This window comes from Asterias amurensis, chromosome 1, assembly GCF_032118995.1.
Source record: "Asterias amurensis chromosome 1, ASM3211899v1".
In the NCBI taxonomy this organism is placed as follows: domain Eukaryota; kingdom Metazoa; phylum Echinodermata; class Asteroidea; order Forcipulatida; family Asteriidae; genus Asterias; species Asterias amurensis.
The window spans coordinates 24,664,841-24,681,699 of record NC_092648.1 but is presented as its reverse complement, the minus strand read 5'-3'; the positions used below and the strand labels follow the sequence as shown (position 1 = coordinate 24,681,699).

Sequence of the window (16,859 nt, the reverse complement as noted above, 5' to 3'; positions counted from 1 at the left end):
GCAACGTGTTCCTTTAATAAGGCACGGGGAAACTGGATTTGCAGATCTCTTGAATATGGTTTATTGTTGGATCGAATCTGTAAATTGGATGAACAGAGATGTTGATGATAGTTCGGCCAATTTAAGAATTACATTAAGCAAAATAGTTAAACAATAACAGTTAAACAATAATAGTTAAACAATACTTCACTCGCCCATGAATCAAAATATAACCTTAAGCGATCGAGGCTATTTTAATTTTCAGGGGAAGGATTTGATGTACAAAAACATTCTGTTGTTATTATAGGTTTTCTCGGTCAATTTTGGAAAATGAGCAGCCAATTCTCTAAGCTGTTCTATTTCGCGCGAAATCGAATGCAACTGAAAAAGGGTCATTCGATTTCGTTTTATGATTAGTCAAATGTAATGTGCGTCATTAGATTTAACAAATAAAAAATTAATCTTAACCATTTATCAAAGCAGCAATCAAATTCGCAGACGCTTCTTGAGGGGTGTGTGTCACGAAAAAGAATGACGATACGCTGAAGAAACTTGACTCGATTCAAAACGAAATTGAATGGCCGAATTCTGAATTTGAAACGCAGTAACAACTGGAGAGGCAAAACAGCTTTAATTCGAACGCACGAAAATGAAATTGACTGCTGATTTGCAGAATTCGACAAAGAAAACTTATAGTTAAAACTTTTATAAAAAAGTAATATGTAAAAAATAATTTGTAGTAAGGTACATCTTCATCCACTCGAATGGATGAAACAATAAAGTATAGACTGAAATACCTTCTATTTTTGTCAGAATACATGTTTATTTTCTCTTGTTGAGATCTCTCGGTAGATTTCATCGGTTACATCTTCATAATCCTGTCAGTGTGCCTTTTCGATCCCATGCGACTTGAACGGGAGACCACGCACGCTTCGCCACGAACGTGCGTGGTCTCCCCCTCCAGACGCTACTAGGAATCGCGACTCGACAAGCCGGGGAGGCCCTGACAAAAGGCCACGAGGACTCCGGCTTCGAGTCCGTGAAGCCCAGTACCGAAAGCCCATTACCGAAAGCACACATTATCTAACTGACGGAGCCTAACGGGAGCCTCAAGCCGGAGCCCAAGCTCAAGTCATGGTTTCGAAAGGGCATGCAATGTGAGACTTTGGAACGCTTTATGTGGCAGCAGAATTGTCATTTTTTTGTTTACGTTGTTTTGAGCATGCGCACAAAACCAAAAACAATGGACTCCTGGTAAAGTCTGAAGTTCCACCTAGAGCCCACCAACGTCTCCCATAGATTAAATTTACTTTGACGAATAGTTAAATTTACAATGCAATACAGTATTATTTATACAATAATGCACCAGATATACACACATTCCAATGATTCCAACATAATCAGCAAATAAAAGACCACATTGATTAGGTATAAGGTTAAGCGATAATGTTTTTGTTCCCTAAACCTATGGGCAGAGAAACATTAGTGCAACCATGGTCTACCCTACGGAGCTAAATAATGTTTAACGTCGCTCAGCTTTTGTTTATTATATTGATTAGGGGAATAAAAGGGTAGCGACGAGTTCTAAATCGGCCGTTTGAAACCGACACGGGTCGTGGGTGCGATAAAGCCGAGCCAGGGTCGTGGCGTGCGATAAAGCCGAGTCAGGGTCGTGGCCGCGCGTGCCCGAGCCAAAGTAAAGTGCCAAAGTTTATCGCACGGCCACGACCAAACAAGGTTTTAAACGGCCGATTAAGAACGAGTCAATACTCTTTGACTCCCATTCATTAAGGCCATTTCGGTATTAAAAAGAGGTAATAAAGTAGGAAACTCTTTTAAAACGGCTACGTGTGTATATGTACACGTCTTGTGCCGTTATATCCACATCTCAAACCTCAGGCACAATTATGTTTAATACAGGCAGTGGACACTAATGGTAAATTCTCAAAATGTTTGTTAGCATAAAACCTTACTTGGTAACGAGTAATGGGGAGAAGTTGGTAGTATAAAACATTGTGAGAAACGGCTCCCTCTGAAGTGGAGTAGTTTTCGAGATTTTGATTTCGAGACCTCAGATTTAGAATTTGAGGTCTCGAAATCATGCATCTGAACGCATAAACTTCGCGTGTTTGTTCTTTCATTATTGTCTCGCAACTTCGACGACCGATTGAGCTCACATTTTTACAGGATTGTTATTTTATGCATATGTTGAGATACACCAAGTGAGAAGACTGGTCTTTGAAAATTGCCAATAGTGCCATTGCACAAACATGTTGGCCAATCTTTAACTTCAAATCCCCAAAACAAGATTAGCTAAAAAATATACACTTGAGATAATCTACGTTTGCTACCACATTTAATTTTGTTTTCCGCCGTTTTCACGAAGTGGCGATCTAGCAAAGCAGTCCAAAGTACCGTGTTTTCAAGGAAATTACCTTTGAATTTGAACTATTTTTTTTCCAGACCAATTTTAAAGTCACCTGGAAGTGGTATGTTGTCAAAATAAAGCTTTTGTCACTAAAATATGTGTTTCGATGAGTGGAATATGAATAACAGTTAACTAAGGTTCTAAAGAAATTGTTTCCATTTTATTTACAAATTTAAAAGTAGGCCTGACCCGAGAGGGAGCTGTTCGTGACGTCAATCGAGGCGCGTTATTCGAAGAGAATGCGTAGTCTGGCCCCGTACAATACGTCTAGATACGTCATCATACGTCTATGATGCCTAGTACAGAACTACGGTCACGGGGCAGACTGCACGCACTGTATGGCTGCTGTGCGGACGGTCCACTGGATTACCCAGCACAGTGAACCGCATGCAGTGCCAACACAAGATAGTATCGCTTGGCGCAAGCTAAAAACATGCCCTCAAAGTTGATTTTTTTCACGTTAGGCAAATGCTCCTTTCGGTTCGTCACGTCTTTCAGGTACCTTCTTCGACTTGCCACTACCTGGAAAAACTGTTGGAATGGCGTCATGTTTTAGAAATAATTTTGTTTTGGTTCATGTCAAATTGTGTGGTGTATTCCGGATTCTCGAAGCACGACGGCTCGAAGTGTTTGCTACTTTGCTGCACGGCACAAGAAAAAGACGTCGGACCGGACCACTTTGCAAACTGACCCCATCTTTAGTTGTTTTGCTGCATCCAGCAGCATTGTCGGAAAAATGCAAGAAAAAAAACTTTTTTTTTTGAAACGTACAAACTCCAACTAGGACTTGCATGTACTTGCACGTACGTGTGTTCGATGTTCGATCGAGGCAAAGTCTGCCTCGATTGACGTCACAAAAGGGGTAGGCGGAGTCACCCCGAACAACTTTATCTATTTTTTTAACATATAAATCGTTACAAACAATTACTCAACAAATTATTTTATTGTTTATAACCATATACTGTTATGTTTGAAGAAAAACATTTCTATTTTCAGATGACTTTAAGGACACTGTATGAAAGGTTTGGCCGCCGTGGCCGTCTCGCTCATCATCAAACTCATTGAATAAATAACACAAGTCGGACACAAGTCTTGTTCTCTCTAACTTAACTGTTTATTTTTTATTAAAACCACACCATTTGTATCTACCGGAGGAACACCCATTTTTACTAACTTAAATTGTAGGACTCGATGTGGCGCACCCGAGCTACACAGACCACGAGTTGAGAGCGCATGTAAATTATACAGTTATTGTCAATCAAATCTCTGAACTATCCGTTAATACAACTATCTGAAAAAGCCTGAATATTCTCAGATGCGCCAAAAAAATTGAATAATGTGACACTGAAAACACCCGAGCACAGAATCGAAATAATTTAACGGTTAAACTATATTAATCAATTCAACATATCGATTGGATTTATAAGCACTGGACACCTGTGGTAATTGAATTGCTAAAGACAATTTGTCTTTATCCTAATGTGTATTCAGGCCTCAAAATAACACATGGCACCGGTGCCCTGTGCTTTTGCTGTGGAGCCCTTTGCAAGTTCAAATACAAATTTACATTCTTCTACGTAGAAACGCCCTTTACCATGCCGTGGAAAATTGCTGTGCACCTTCAAGAACAACGTCCAAAGCCCGTGTATTTTAAGCCCATTTTGTATCATCAGGCCTGAAATCAAACTGAAATAAAACTGGCAAAGACAAATCTTAGAATCTTTAAAAGAAATATACACTGAAGGCTGTTTTTCTGGGACTAAATTTCACCGTTTAGCTTTTTCAACTGATCTAGATAAGGATCAGTACATGTGAAGTGCGGAAAACGTCCACATCGTGGTCGTTCCCAGGGGCGTGACATTAAATTTGAGCCTGTGAACTGATGGTCAGTATTACGGGGGAGCGATTTGCGGTGAGTTGCCACTGCCTCATTGACCTTTCTTATAACAATCTTCACTTTGGGGTCATTGCTGTCTAGTGGATTGACCTCCGAGGGGTCACTTGAAAGGTCGTAAACCAGGGGTGGATCGTGACGATCGACGCTGTTCCCTTCACACTCGCATGCGAATACGTCGAAACACCCCATGACACCGTGAATGCCGGGTACCAGGTGGCTTGAGGCATAGTGCAGTTTGTACGTGGTGTCACCTGCGTTGTGGATAGAGAACAATCATTATCTATCACATGTTGGAATAAATTGAGTTACACAAAACGAAGCATTACGACTCACCTATTTTAATGTGAGTTCCCAACCAAACCTAAGTGATATCTTTTTTATTGAGTTAACTGGAAAACACTATTGTTGATGGTCTTTGCCAGCAACAGTTGACTGAATTGCAATAGGAACGTGGTCTCTCGAAACCCATATTCCTGGCTCAAACTGCAATTGTTTATTGTTATAGACACAAATAATTTGTTTTTATACTTTTCACTTACTTACCGTTTTGGGGTGTATATCTAGCAGCGTTAAGAAAGCCCCCGCAGTAATGAAACATAAACTCATGTAGTATTTCTTGTTTCTCTGCATGGTCAGCGTGTGTCAAAAGTGGCATCATATCACGGCCGTCGTACACCCGGTCATCTGGGAGTTGGGCTCCAGTGACTCGTGCTACGGTGGGCAAGACGTCCGGGAGATGTGTAGGTTGAGATACCACGGTGTCTAATGGTATATGCCCGGGGTATTTCACGATGGCAGGCACCCGGATTCCTCCTTCCCACGTGTTGGTTTTTCCACCTTACAAAAAACAACGACAACAGATTGTCACTTTATCCAAATGTTTCCAATTCGTTTTTCTGTAAATTGTTTAAAACATTTTTAAAACACTGCCAATATCCAGACAGATTGATGATGTCATGGTGGAAGTTGATAAACTGACTTGCAAATAAATTGTAACAACTCAAAATGTGTATCAGCCTTAAGTGTTACCATCGCAATGCAAACCTACACCTGGGAATTTTAAAGAGTAACAGCAAAACTTATGAATGTTGGAAGTGTACCTTTATAGACTCCGTTCCAGCCGCCTTGTCGCTCCCCAGCATCGGTAAACTCTTCAACATGACCCCCGTTATCTGACGTCAGATACACAAACGTCTTCTCCTCCAAACCTAGTCTCTTGAGTGACTTTAACACCTCCCCTACACTCCAATCCATCTCCTCAATATTATCGCCATAGTAACCATGGACGCTATGGTTACGGAACTCCTTATTGTTAAACAGTGCTGTATGAGCTTGCACAAATGACATGACAAGGAGAAACGGCTGGTTTTGGTTCTGCTCAACGAATTGAATGGCACGGCTGTGTAGTCGCTCTGTGAGGTGCTCATTCAAAAGCAGAGGCTGTTCCACAATGGAATGATTCTCCATAAGAACACAGTTGGACCGAATGTCGTCTCGGCACGCCAACAAAATGTTCCCTGCTAGAGCAACAACCATGAAGAAGATGAAACCTCTAAGGCCAATGAGTTTCGTTCCCGCAAGGAGGAAGGCAAAGACACAAGCGATAGCAAGATTAGTCAACATCTCAGACAATGTAACTTTCTTGCTCATGCCCCACAAGACAGGGATGATGTTGTCCGTACCACAGTCACGAAAATTGGTTACTGGAAGGCCAAAGAAGTAATCAAACCCTTGAGAATTGGGATCTGAACAAGAATTGTTTTCTTTACATGAAATGCCAAGATGCCATTTACCTATCATGGAGCAAAAAAAAAGAGACGAACGAGAGTATTAAAATAAGCCATTTCATAAACAGAAAACATGTGGTTCTATATAGTATTGTACACATCACTTAAAGGCAGTGGACACTATTGGTAATTACTCAAAATAATTATTGGCATAAAACCTTACTTTGTAACGAGTAATGGGGAAAGGTTGATGGTATAAAACGTTGTGAGAAACAGCTCCCTCTGAAGTGACCTAGTTTTGGAGAAAGGAGTAATTTTCCACGAATTTGATTTCGAGACCTGAAGTTTAGAACTTGAGGTCTCGAAATCAACCATCTAAACGCACACAAATTCGTGTGACAAGGGTGTTTTTTCTTTCATAGTTATCTTGCAATTCCGACGACCGATTGAGCTCAAATTTTCACAGGTTTATTTTATGCATATGATGATTGAGATACACCAAGTGAGAAGACTGATCTTTGACAATTACCAATAGTGTACACTGTCTTTAATTGTGGCGCTGAATACACAGCTAGCGGGAGGAACCTGTGTGAGAAGGGCAGACTTACCGATCAGAGCAGTAGCATATCCAGATCCTTTTAGTAACTCAGCTATTGTAGTTTCATTTGAAGGCAATCCTCCATGTGATGATGAGAACATAAAGACCCTCATCGGATGTTTCGACCCAAAACCTATAACAATGTGTAAAATTTAAAGCTGGCATGACTTTTTTTTTTTTTATTTACAACTAAAGGGACAAACACTTTACACAAGAGTACAAGCCCCCAATCCCTAATTGGTTTTTCCATCCATGAAAATTCACTTCGGCTTTTGCGAGTCGTTGCTCATTAAAACAACCCAGACACCGGAATTATTAGGTTCTATGAGCCCAACTTTTCAAACCAATTATCTATAATGCGATTGACTTACCATATCTTACGGGCAGTCGTCCCGTCATTAAAGCAGCTCTACTTGGTGTACACATTGAAAATGCCATGTGTTGGGTCAGCCTCGCTCCATCCCTTGCAAGACCGTCAATGTTAGGTGTCTTGATGGTGTGGTTGCCAAAGCAACCGATGTCTCCCATCCCTACGTCATCCATTATGAATAGGACAACATTCGGTGGACGAGTTTCTACATCCACCTCAGCAGATAGGGCCATTCCAACGCCATCCAGAAATAGCAACAATGCCACAAGTTTCCAAATACATGTTTTTTTCTTAGTGGTATACATTATTGATTTAAGTAGCTAGTTGAGCAGCTAGCCTTTGGCCCGAAATCTAGCAAGTTCTTTACACAGCTGTGTGAAAAAAAAGTGAAAGCATTTATTAAAATAAACACAAAAATGGCGTTTAAACGAGTGAGAGAAGCTAGAAGCTGGATCCTTTGAATGGTTCTTGTAGTTTGAACAATTTCTTTTTGTCAAGGCCCCGGGGCGCACCCGGGGTAACCATTGGTTGCTAAAGGGATCCCATTGTAGTGAGGTGAAAATAATCGTCTCTTGATTGTTAGAAAACATTTCAAGCTATATTAGTCAATCCTAGCTTGATGGTAAAAGTGTGATGCATCAATATTTCTCCTGGGAAAAAGAAATAGAAGGAACGAACAAAAGCAAGAAATTAACAAAGATGTGAGAGTTTCATGTACTTACCTAAAGTAGGTATTCACGGCTGTGACAAAAATGAGATCAACACAATTATGTCGGCCTAAAAAATGAACTTCAGACTTAGCTCTTCCACATAGTTCGGCCGAGTTCAAGTTCTGTTTGTTTAGTCATAGAGTAAGGACAGAGACATACTCTATGGTTTAGTGCAGATTTAGTTGTTTAGTTGTTGTTTTGATATAAGTTTTGTTGATTGCAAACTACAGGCAAGTTCGAGTAGCAACGTGGTCAATAATTATTAGTCAATATTCCATGGTAACCTATAGAGGCCTACGCATGCAACATACTGCTGGGTGCCAGGCAAAATCGCCCAAAAAGGTCGACTTTTTTAGTACCTCCTCGAACTTGACCCATTTTTACAGATCAATTCTATCCAACGGAATTCTCCACCCTGGCACTCTACTATAGTCTTGCGATGAAGTAGGGTTGCTACACAAAGTAGGTTAATGCTCTTTCTTGATCACTCTGTCCATGAAAGTCAAAAAAACTGTTCAGGAATTCTACCACTGTTAAACACACAGGAACCCTTCCTATATGGATGGATGCACATTACAAGTTCAAGAAGGGTTTGTTTACTCTGTCTCGCTCGGCGACTGTCCCGGTAATCTGACAACCTCCTCACCTCGTGATTTAGTGTTACGGTTAGGTGTCAAGTTATACTTGATGTAGGCCTACTCATTGCTTTAGCAAGTTTCAGAACCTAATACGTAACAGTTTCGTAATGACGTTTATTGGCATAATTGTGAACAATCATAGTCATTTATAATTTTCAGACATATCGTACAGAACAAGAATGTCACCGAATTGCAGGCACTCCAGAAAGGCCGGATACAAAACCCTCTAAATTTGGTTGAAAAAACTTTTGAGGGAATTGAGTGAACTTTGACTATATTTTAGCAGACAAACCCCGCCGAATCCGACTGTTCCCACGTCAAAAGTGTGCACATAAAGGGGTGATATTAGACTTTCCCCAGTCCCACTACATGTAGAGTATAATGTAAAGGTTGCATAAAATGAATTGTGTGAATAATGGTTAATAAACAGAAAGATTCTGATGAATTAAAATGAATAGTTTCTGCCTGCCAGAGATAAAAGTAGGCTATAGGCCTTACATTTCATCTGCTTTTGTTTTGATCATAATGATACACATTAGTTGCATGTTTTTATTTGTTTTTACAATGAACATAATGTGGATGTAACAGTGCCTGTCAATAAAGCACCGGTTACAAGCACCCAAAACAAATTGAAATGCTCAGTGAGCGTAAGATGCAAGCACAAATTAAAGGGATACTTCTGTGGCAACTATTTTTGTGTGTGTGCAACTTTTGTAAACAATTATTATTTGTTATTACTCAAAATAATTTTTAGCATATAACCTTTCTTGGTAACGAGTAATGGGGAGAGGTTAATAGTATACAACATTGTGAGAAACGGCTCCCTCTAAAGTGATGTAGTTTTCCAGAAAGAAGTAGTTTTCCACGACTTTGATTTCGAGACCTCGGAATTAGATTTTGAGGTCTCGAAATCAAGCATCTGAAGGGTACTTTTTTCTTTCATTATTATCTCGCAACATCGACGACCAACTGAGTTCAAATTTTCAGAGGTTTGTTATCTTGTGCATATAATGAGATACGCCAAGTGGGAAGACTGGTCTTTGCAATTACCAGAGGCTCCAGTGTCTTTGGGACAAAGCGGCACCCTTGACGCGTCTCCCTGCGGTACACTCAAACAAAGGTTTGCATTGTTCTTGTATAAAATCAGTGGATGAGAAAACAGAACAATGCTAGTCAGAGAAACAATGCAATAAGGATCAAATCGGCCCAAACCACATGGACAAGTTTCAGTATAACAATGATTCAAATAAAGTTTCTATCATAATCCCTATGTAAAAAAGGTGTGAAATATTGTGCAGATTTATTTTTATTTTCATGATACGATGAAAACGGCAAATCGATTTTTTTTAATTTAACAATCAAAGTGGGCCATAGACTTATCCCATTGAATATAATCGATTTGTGTAAACAGATGCAGGAACCATACGTGGCTTGCAAAAAGAGCAGTGAATATTGACCACACATTTCCTGTATAGTACTAAAACATCATCAATACGAGAACATCACACAAAACAACAGTCGAACTGACTGTATTAGCGTCCACGAGATTAGCTGATCACTCTGGTCGGTATCTAGCCGTCGTTTTCACCGTCAGGAACAAGCTGTTGAATTGACCCACCCGGGTATAGGGTTAATACGGCAAGAGACGGCAAGAGTCGAGTAGGCATACCCACTCTCCGAACCCATGGTCCAACATGTCTAAACAAAATGTGCCATTTTTCCTGGCCATATTTTCCTTGGTAATAATCAGTTGGAACTGCTTTATTAATTTGTACTTTACGCGCCAAAATATCCGATGTTTAAGGCTGGCCAACAACATAGACAACGCTTATGCCAATCTCCAAGACAACATTAAACTAAAAACGGCAGCCAAGTATAAGCTACAGCAGGACATCGATGATACGAAGACCAGCCAGCTGGCAACTCAATTGGCCAGTAGGGCAGCCACGTTGGAAAGGTTCCGCCAGCTTTACAAGGAAAACTTGAATCTTGAAATTCAAATGAAAGAGGAGCTGGAGAAGAAAGCTCAGGGGCAGGTGGAATACGGAAAGAAGCTGAAACAATTTGTCATCCAGCTTCTCAAGGATAGGGGTAATTTACGTGAGGAAATTGCAAGTGTGAAGACAAAATTGGTAAGTTTTGTATCTGGTTTATGGTTTTATTGTTTTGTCATTGCAGATAGGCTATCCGTCGTGCAATGCAACACGGGAAGGGGGATGAAAGCGATATGACCGTTCGTCGGCTGCAACACTGGATTATGAAAGGTGCAAGCACGATGATTGTGGGATTGGCGTCGAACAACCTAGCCCCGCTCTCCCGTTCGCCGACGGTCCGGAGTGGGAGGAGTTGACAGACACGGATGTGCATGTTAACACACATCACAACGACTTCTCGAAACACTGTGTGATATCAAGTTGCGTTTTGAAGCTGTGTATGGTCACGGGTCATAAAAACCTAAACTTTATCCTGAAGACGAGCATTGAGTATTGTTATAAATGCTCTTCTCCGATACCCCCCCACACCCAAAACAGGATAGTTTTCTTACTCTGATGAAGAAAAAAAAAAGCAAGTCGTCCGAGAAAAATCTGCAGAGGCAGATTATGTCTCATCGTGTTTCCGCAACCAATGATAAAATTCAAGTTATAGTAACCCAAAATTAGCAATAATTGCAGCAAATCTGGGAAAAAATTGGAAAGAAGCTGATTTCAACTGATAATGGTAGGTATGGGTGTCAGTTACCACCAAAAAAATGTAAGGACCAATTAGGGGTGGGGAAACCGTTTCCCCGGGGGGTAATTAAAACCCGGGGGTTAATTACCCAAAATTTACCCAAAGTATGTTGTGTTTGGTATCAAATGAAAGGAAATTTAATTTAAAACCAAGTAAGTGATGTTCATTTTGTCATTTTATCATCCTGTGAAAAGTTATACTTGATTTAAGATGTGGCACTTGCTAACTCAGGATCAACAAGGTTATTACACACATTCTAATGTAAAAACCTTAAAACTATTATTTTACAATACTTTGTATCTATCAAAGTGTACCACACTGTTTGAGGGTTCAAATGAACTTGGTTCAAGACATTTTAAGAGGATACTACTGGTACTGACAAGCCAAACGTGACGGAAAGCTCATTAAAGACCCTTTTTACACACATTTTGGTCAAAACGGCTTGAATGGCAGTTTTCTCTACATCGCTCAGTTATTCAGTGTCTGTAACATCAAAATGTCCGCAGCACACTCTAAATGCAAACACACATGACATGCCAGCTTTTATGCTGCTACATTTCATGGTTTGGTACTGCTTCTCCCCTTCCTTGCAGTTGCAGCAAATTGTTGTTAAAAGATTTCTGGGGTGATACTCCGACAAGCATATTGAGTCCCAATTTATTGTTGGTATCAAACTCCCAGCCTCTTCCAAGGGGCTCAAAGAGAGGTTTTGAGATGCTTCAACATCACAACTTGGAGGTGTTCACGGAGGGAGTGTTGTGCTGTTGCATTTGGTGTTGGTGGTACACGATCAGGATCTATTTTTTCCTTGGCTGCTTGCTTTTGGCAACCTTGCCAGGACGTAATGTGGTCAGTGCATGTCAATGCATTGTCACATAGCTAACTTCGAAGAACGTCCCAGTAGTATCATGAAGGCACCTCCATGGTAGTATGCGGTAGTTAACAGCCGGAGGCAGTGAGGGAAGCTGGAGAGAGAGTTTAAAGTGGATGAAGACATTTTTTGCATGCCTTTTCTAAGAAAATAAATCATTTTGAGGATCTTCAGAGTTGTTGCTGGCCAGATCGGTTCCCTGAAGGAAGAACCACAGCAGGTATGCCGACAGTTGGAGTGGACCAGACAACCCCTGCCCAAGAAAGCACTCCCCTCGTAACCAGACATCTCAACATCGATAGGATAGAGGAAACTGAAGATAAAAGTCAGAAAGATTTAAAGATCTTGACAGCTTTCTCAAAAGCATGTGACACCAAGGACGTCAGTCAAAAATCCCTTACACTGTAAAAAAAAAGAAGCTAGGGTGCCTGTTTAATCACCGTAAACTTTACTGTGGAGGTTTTGTAACTTTTGCCGTGAAGGGGTAGTTTACAAAACCTCCACAGTAAAATTTACGGTGCTTTACCTGGCAGCATAGGGAAACAGGTAAAGAACCGTAAATTTTACGTTTTTTTTGTACAGTGTCAGAAGCAAGCTCACAACAGCGACCCAAGATGCCCCAAAGATGCCACCACAGACACACTAGCAGCTCAAGGGCCACCATGCCGGTAAATCAAATGGTCGGTTTCCTGAAGAAGGAGTCTCGCATTATCAGCCAGTTCGGTGAATCGGGTCACGATGAAACCTTGTTCCAGCATCTCAAAATTGCTGAGGGTAGAGAGATACATGTTGTTCGTTTAGCCACGCAGAAAAAAAACAAGCAAGCTGTAAGAGTGCAGGAGGTGAGTGCCGTCAAGACCAACCTGATGATGAAGCAGCTCCAACAGATTCAAGCTGACTTGGCTGCTCTCAAAGCTTCCACCTTAACCAAAACAGCAGAGAGACCCAAATGCTCCAAAAACACTGCCCTCTCATGAATTGGGCTGTAACGACAAGCCAGTAAATGACCTGGATATGACCACTGCTTCACCTGTGGTAGCTCTAAGCATTTCAGGAGAGGCTGCAAACAGCGACAACGACCCCAGCAGGCAGGAGACGGCAACGTGGCGAACGGAGGGGATGAGTAGCCGTCCTGACATCCAATCAATCTCAAGAAATTCAATGTCTTTGTCAGCTCAGCAACTACCACAAGGTTCGAAACTGACCAACTTAGTTGGTCCGAAGTGCACCACCCGGTCACGGTGTAATCTAGGAAGAAGACCAACCTAGGCTTTGTGTGATACTGGTGCCCAGGTTTCCCTAAGAGTGTCTACATCATGGCTCAACCAGAACATGTTCAACCAGTGACTGACTTGCTATAGAACAGTACTCTGCTGATAATGGCAGCAAATAATTCAACTCTTCCTGATGATGGCTTTTTTGAGATGGAATTTCAGCTACCAACAGGTTGCCATCGTCCCTGCTGGTTCCAGTGTTGGTAACAAGTGACCCCATTCTTACCCGAATCACGGCTCCTACGTTCTGGAAGAGTTGTTACAAGATTCCGAGTAAACGGTTTTTGAAGCTTTGCATGATGTGAAGAATAAGGATGATAGTAAACTTGCAGGTTTAACAACACTTGTTTAGTTTCAAGTTAAATTTCTGTTTATTTGAAACCAAACACAACATACTATCAAAGGTTCCAAAAGCAAGCAGCCAAGGGAAAAATAGATCCTCATCGCCTACCACCAACACCAACAACACCCCCTTCGTGTTCACCACCAAGTTAGGGTATGGCATTATCTCAAACCCTCCATACTTGGGCCCCTTGAATAAGGGGGATGTGGAGTGTGCTGTGGACATTGCTCCATTGGAGCAGATATTACAGACACCGAAAAATGAGCAATGAAGAGGAACTTTGCTATTCAAGCCGTGGTGGCCCATTAATGTGTTTAGGGTCTTTAATGAGCTTTCTGTCACGTTTGGCTTGTCAGTACCAGTAGTTTCCACTTAAAATGTCTTAAACCAAGTTAATGTGAACCCTCAAACAGTGTGGTACACTTTTATAGATACAAAGTAATGTAAAATAATAGTTTTAAGGTTTTTACAATAGAATGTATGTAATGACCTTGTTGATCCTGTGTTAGCAAGCACCACATCTTAAATCAAGTGTAACTTTTTACAGGATGATAAAATGACAAAATAAACGTCACTTACTTGGTTTAAAATTAAATTTCCTTTCATTTGATACCAAACACAACATACTTTAGGTAAATTTTGGGTAATTAACCCCCGGGTTTTAATTACCCCCCCCCCCGGGGAAACGGTTTCCCCAACCCCAATTGGTCCTTACTTTTTTTGGTGGTAACTGACACCCACACCTACCATTATCAGTTGAAATCAGCTTCTTTCCAATTTTTTCCCAGATGAATCCTAATATTGGGATACTATTAAAGGTGTTTTTGGGTGGAAGGCCGAAACAACTGGATCATAGTACAAGTGAGAAATGAGATAAATCACAAATTGCGATGTTTTGTTTTGTTGCAGAAAGGCATCAAAGATATGACTGGATGACGGAGAACAAAACGAAGCAAGCCGATTCCTGAGTTTTACATCGAGTCTCACACGGACAGGATGAGGCAGACCTCTCTTTTTTAGTATCAGCAAAATAGCAAGTTAATCGGAAATCAGCGATGAACCTCATTAATTTTATGTTCATCTTGAGACAAGATTCTTCTTCTTTAGGAGTTTCTTAAGATTATTCTTAAAGGCACCTGGAAATAGGATTTTTTTCTTTTAAACATAAGAGTATATGTTTATTAACAATAAAACAATTTTTTGAGTAATTGTTTGTCACGATTTATATGTTAAAAAAATTAATTAAGTGCTTGGGGGGTTGACTCCGCCTACCCCTTTTGTGACGTAGGAAAGGGAAGACTTTGCCTCGATGCGTAGATAAACACACGTGCAAAAGTACATGTAATTCTAAGACGTGAGTTTGTACGCTGCGAAAAGGTTTTTTTTTCTGGCATTTTTCCGGCAATGCCGACCAGTTGTATTGCTGCTGGATGCAGCAAAACAACTAAAGATGGGGTCAGTCTTCATCTATTTCCTGCAGATCCCAAGTATAGGCGGTTGTGGGCTGCGAAAGTCAGACTAACTAGAGCAAAGTGGTCCGGTCCGACGTCTTTTTCAGCGCTATGCAGCGAACACTTGGAGCCGTCGTGCTTCGAATCCGGGATACACCACTCATTTGACATGACGAGAAGAGCCATTCTTAAACACGACGCCGTCCCAACAATTTTTCCAGCTAGTGGGAAATCAAAAAAGGTATCTGAAAGACGTGACGAACCCAGAGGAGCATTTGCTTAACGTGAAAAAATTCGGGTAAGCTTGAACTTTGAGGGTATGTTTTTAGCTTTTGCCAAGTGACACGATTTTTGTTTTGGTACCGCATGCGATTCACCGTGCGTGCAGGTCCTATGTGACCGTCCGCACATTATACAGCAGCCATAGTGCTTGCGTGCAGTCTGCTCCGTGGCCGTATTTCTATAATAATACGTAGGCAGACCCACATCTTACAACCCATTTGGTCACACTAAAGTCGCATAGTTAAATAAAAATAGCAGCAATAGCTTTTGTAAAAACCACTAGGCGTTCAACATGTTCAAGTTTCAATGTACGTATGTGTGTAAAATCGTGTCTAAATTTGTTTTGATGTGCCATGATCCCAGACGTAATGTACGGGGGCCTCCGACTACAAATTTTCTCTTCAAAAATCGCGCCTTGAAATACGTCACGAACAGCGCCCTCTCGGGTCGGGGCCTACTCGTAAATTTGTAAATACAATCAAAACTAATATTTTTAAACCTTAGTTAACTTTTTATTCACATTCCTCTCGTAAAAACACATATTTTAGTGACAAAAGCTTTATTTAAAAAAAACTACCACTTCCAGGTGACTTTAAAGTACTTTTAGAACTTCGATCCAAAACGATGAACATCCTCTTTTTAGACGTCTAGGCGAGCGAGGGCGCCCTACTGGAAAGACATTATGTGCAAAAAGTCCTTTTTGGCCATGGCAATGTTCTATTCTTGCCGATATGTACCGATAAGGTTTTCACTGCATTGTTTCACAGGTTCACCCTTAGGAAATTCGATCTAGTGCAAATTAAAAATATTGCTTTAATACACAGCGCATCAAAATGGTGTAGGCCTTACATTCCCCCCCCCCCAAAAAAAAAAAAACTATACGTGCACATTTATTTGCTAAGCAAAACTTGGGTCACTATGGTACAAGCACACAAGTTAAACGTCATGGAATTTTCGGCTGGTTACCTGTTTCTACGACAATATTTCTGGCATAGCAAGTTTGTGTGATTACATGTTTGATGCACTTGGGCCCAGTTTGCAATGTACGTTGAAAACACTGATGTTGCTTGATCTCTATTCATTTGTTTTGCCGCACTGCACCTGCAAAAACGCACTTAGCAGAACTATGTGGGGATATGTTTTTCAGATCTGTGGGCTCCAGTCTCTTGATGGTAGGAGATAGAAAGAAATAAATGTCTCAGGTTTACTGAAGGGCGTGCCAGTTCATATCGGACAAAGTGATCCCTTTCCTCCTCTATACTGGGGCCCAATTTCATAGAGCTGTCGAGCAGATTATTTGTATAGACCTTTGCCCATGTTGTTCGATTCTCTCTTGGCAGTAATTTCAGTTGGTAAATTTGTATGGTATCAATAAATACTATATCACTTTCCTTTCTTAACCATACGGTTCAGAAATATTGTGGTTTTAGTTATGGCCATCTTGGATTGGGGGTCTGACCATCTGCTTTCTCGATAGGCTACTTTTAGGGAATAGCTTCTCCTGGATGAAGGAGGGTCAGTAAATACATTTTGATTATATTACAGATTGATGTTATGAGAA

General features: G+C 40.8%; 2 protein-coding genes across 2 annotated transcripts; one reads left to right on the top strand and one right to left on the bottom strand.

The window, feature by feature from the left end:
* Positions 1–3,507: 3,507 nt before the first annotated feature.
* LOC139940470 (steryl-sulfatase-like) lies at positions 3,508–8,120 on the bottom strand. The gene is made up of 6 exons (XM_071936746.1): positions 7,722–8,120; positions 7,001–7,370; positions 6,640–6,762; positions 5,405–6,097; positions 4,848–5,141; positions 3,508–4,555 (listed from the first exon to the last, which is right to left on the bottom strand). Exons 2-6 carry the CDS (start codon positions 7,302–7,304, stop codon positions 4,167–4,169), a joined length of 1,803 nt encoding a protein of 600 aa, XP_071792847.1. The 5' UTR covers positions 7,305–7,370; positions 7,722–8,120; the 3' UTR covers positions 3,508–4,166.
* Positions 8,121–9,958: 1,838 nt separating this feature from the next.
* LOC139934861 (uncharacterized) lies at positions 9,959–14,586 on the top strand. Its single transcript, XM_071929279.1, has 2 exons — positions 9,959–10,479; positions 14,475–14,586. Exons 1-2 carry the CDS (start codon positions 10,042–10,044, stop codon positions 14,499–14,501), a joined length of 465 nt encoding a protein of 154 aa, XP_071785380.1. The 5' UTR covers positions 9,959–10,041; the 3' UTR covers positions 14,502–14,586.
* The last annotated feature ends 2,273 nt before the right edge of the window (positions 14,587–16,859 follow it).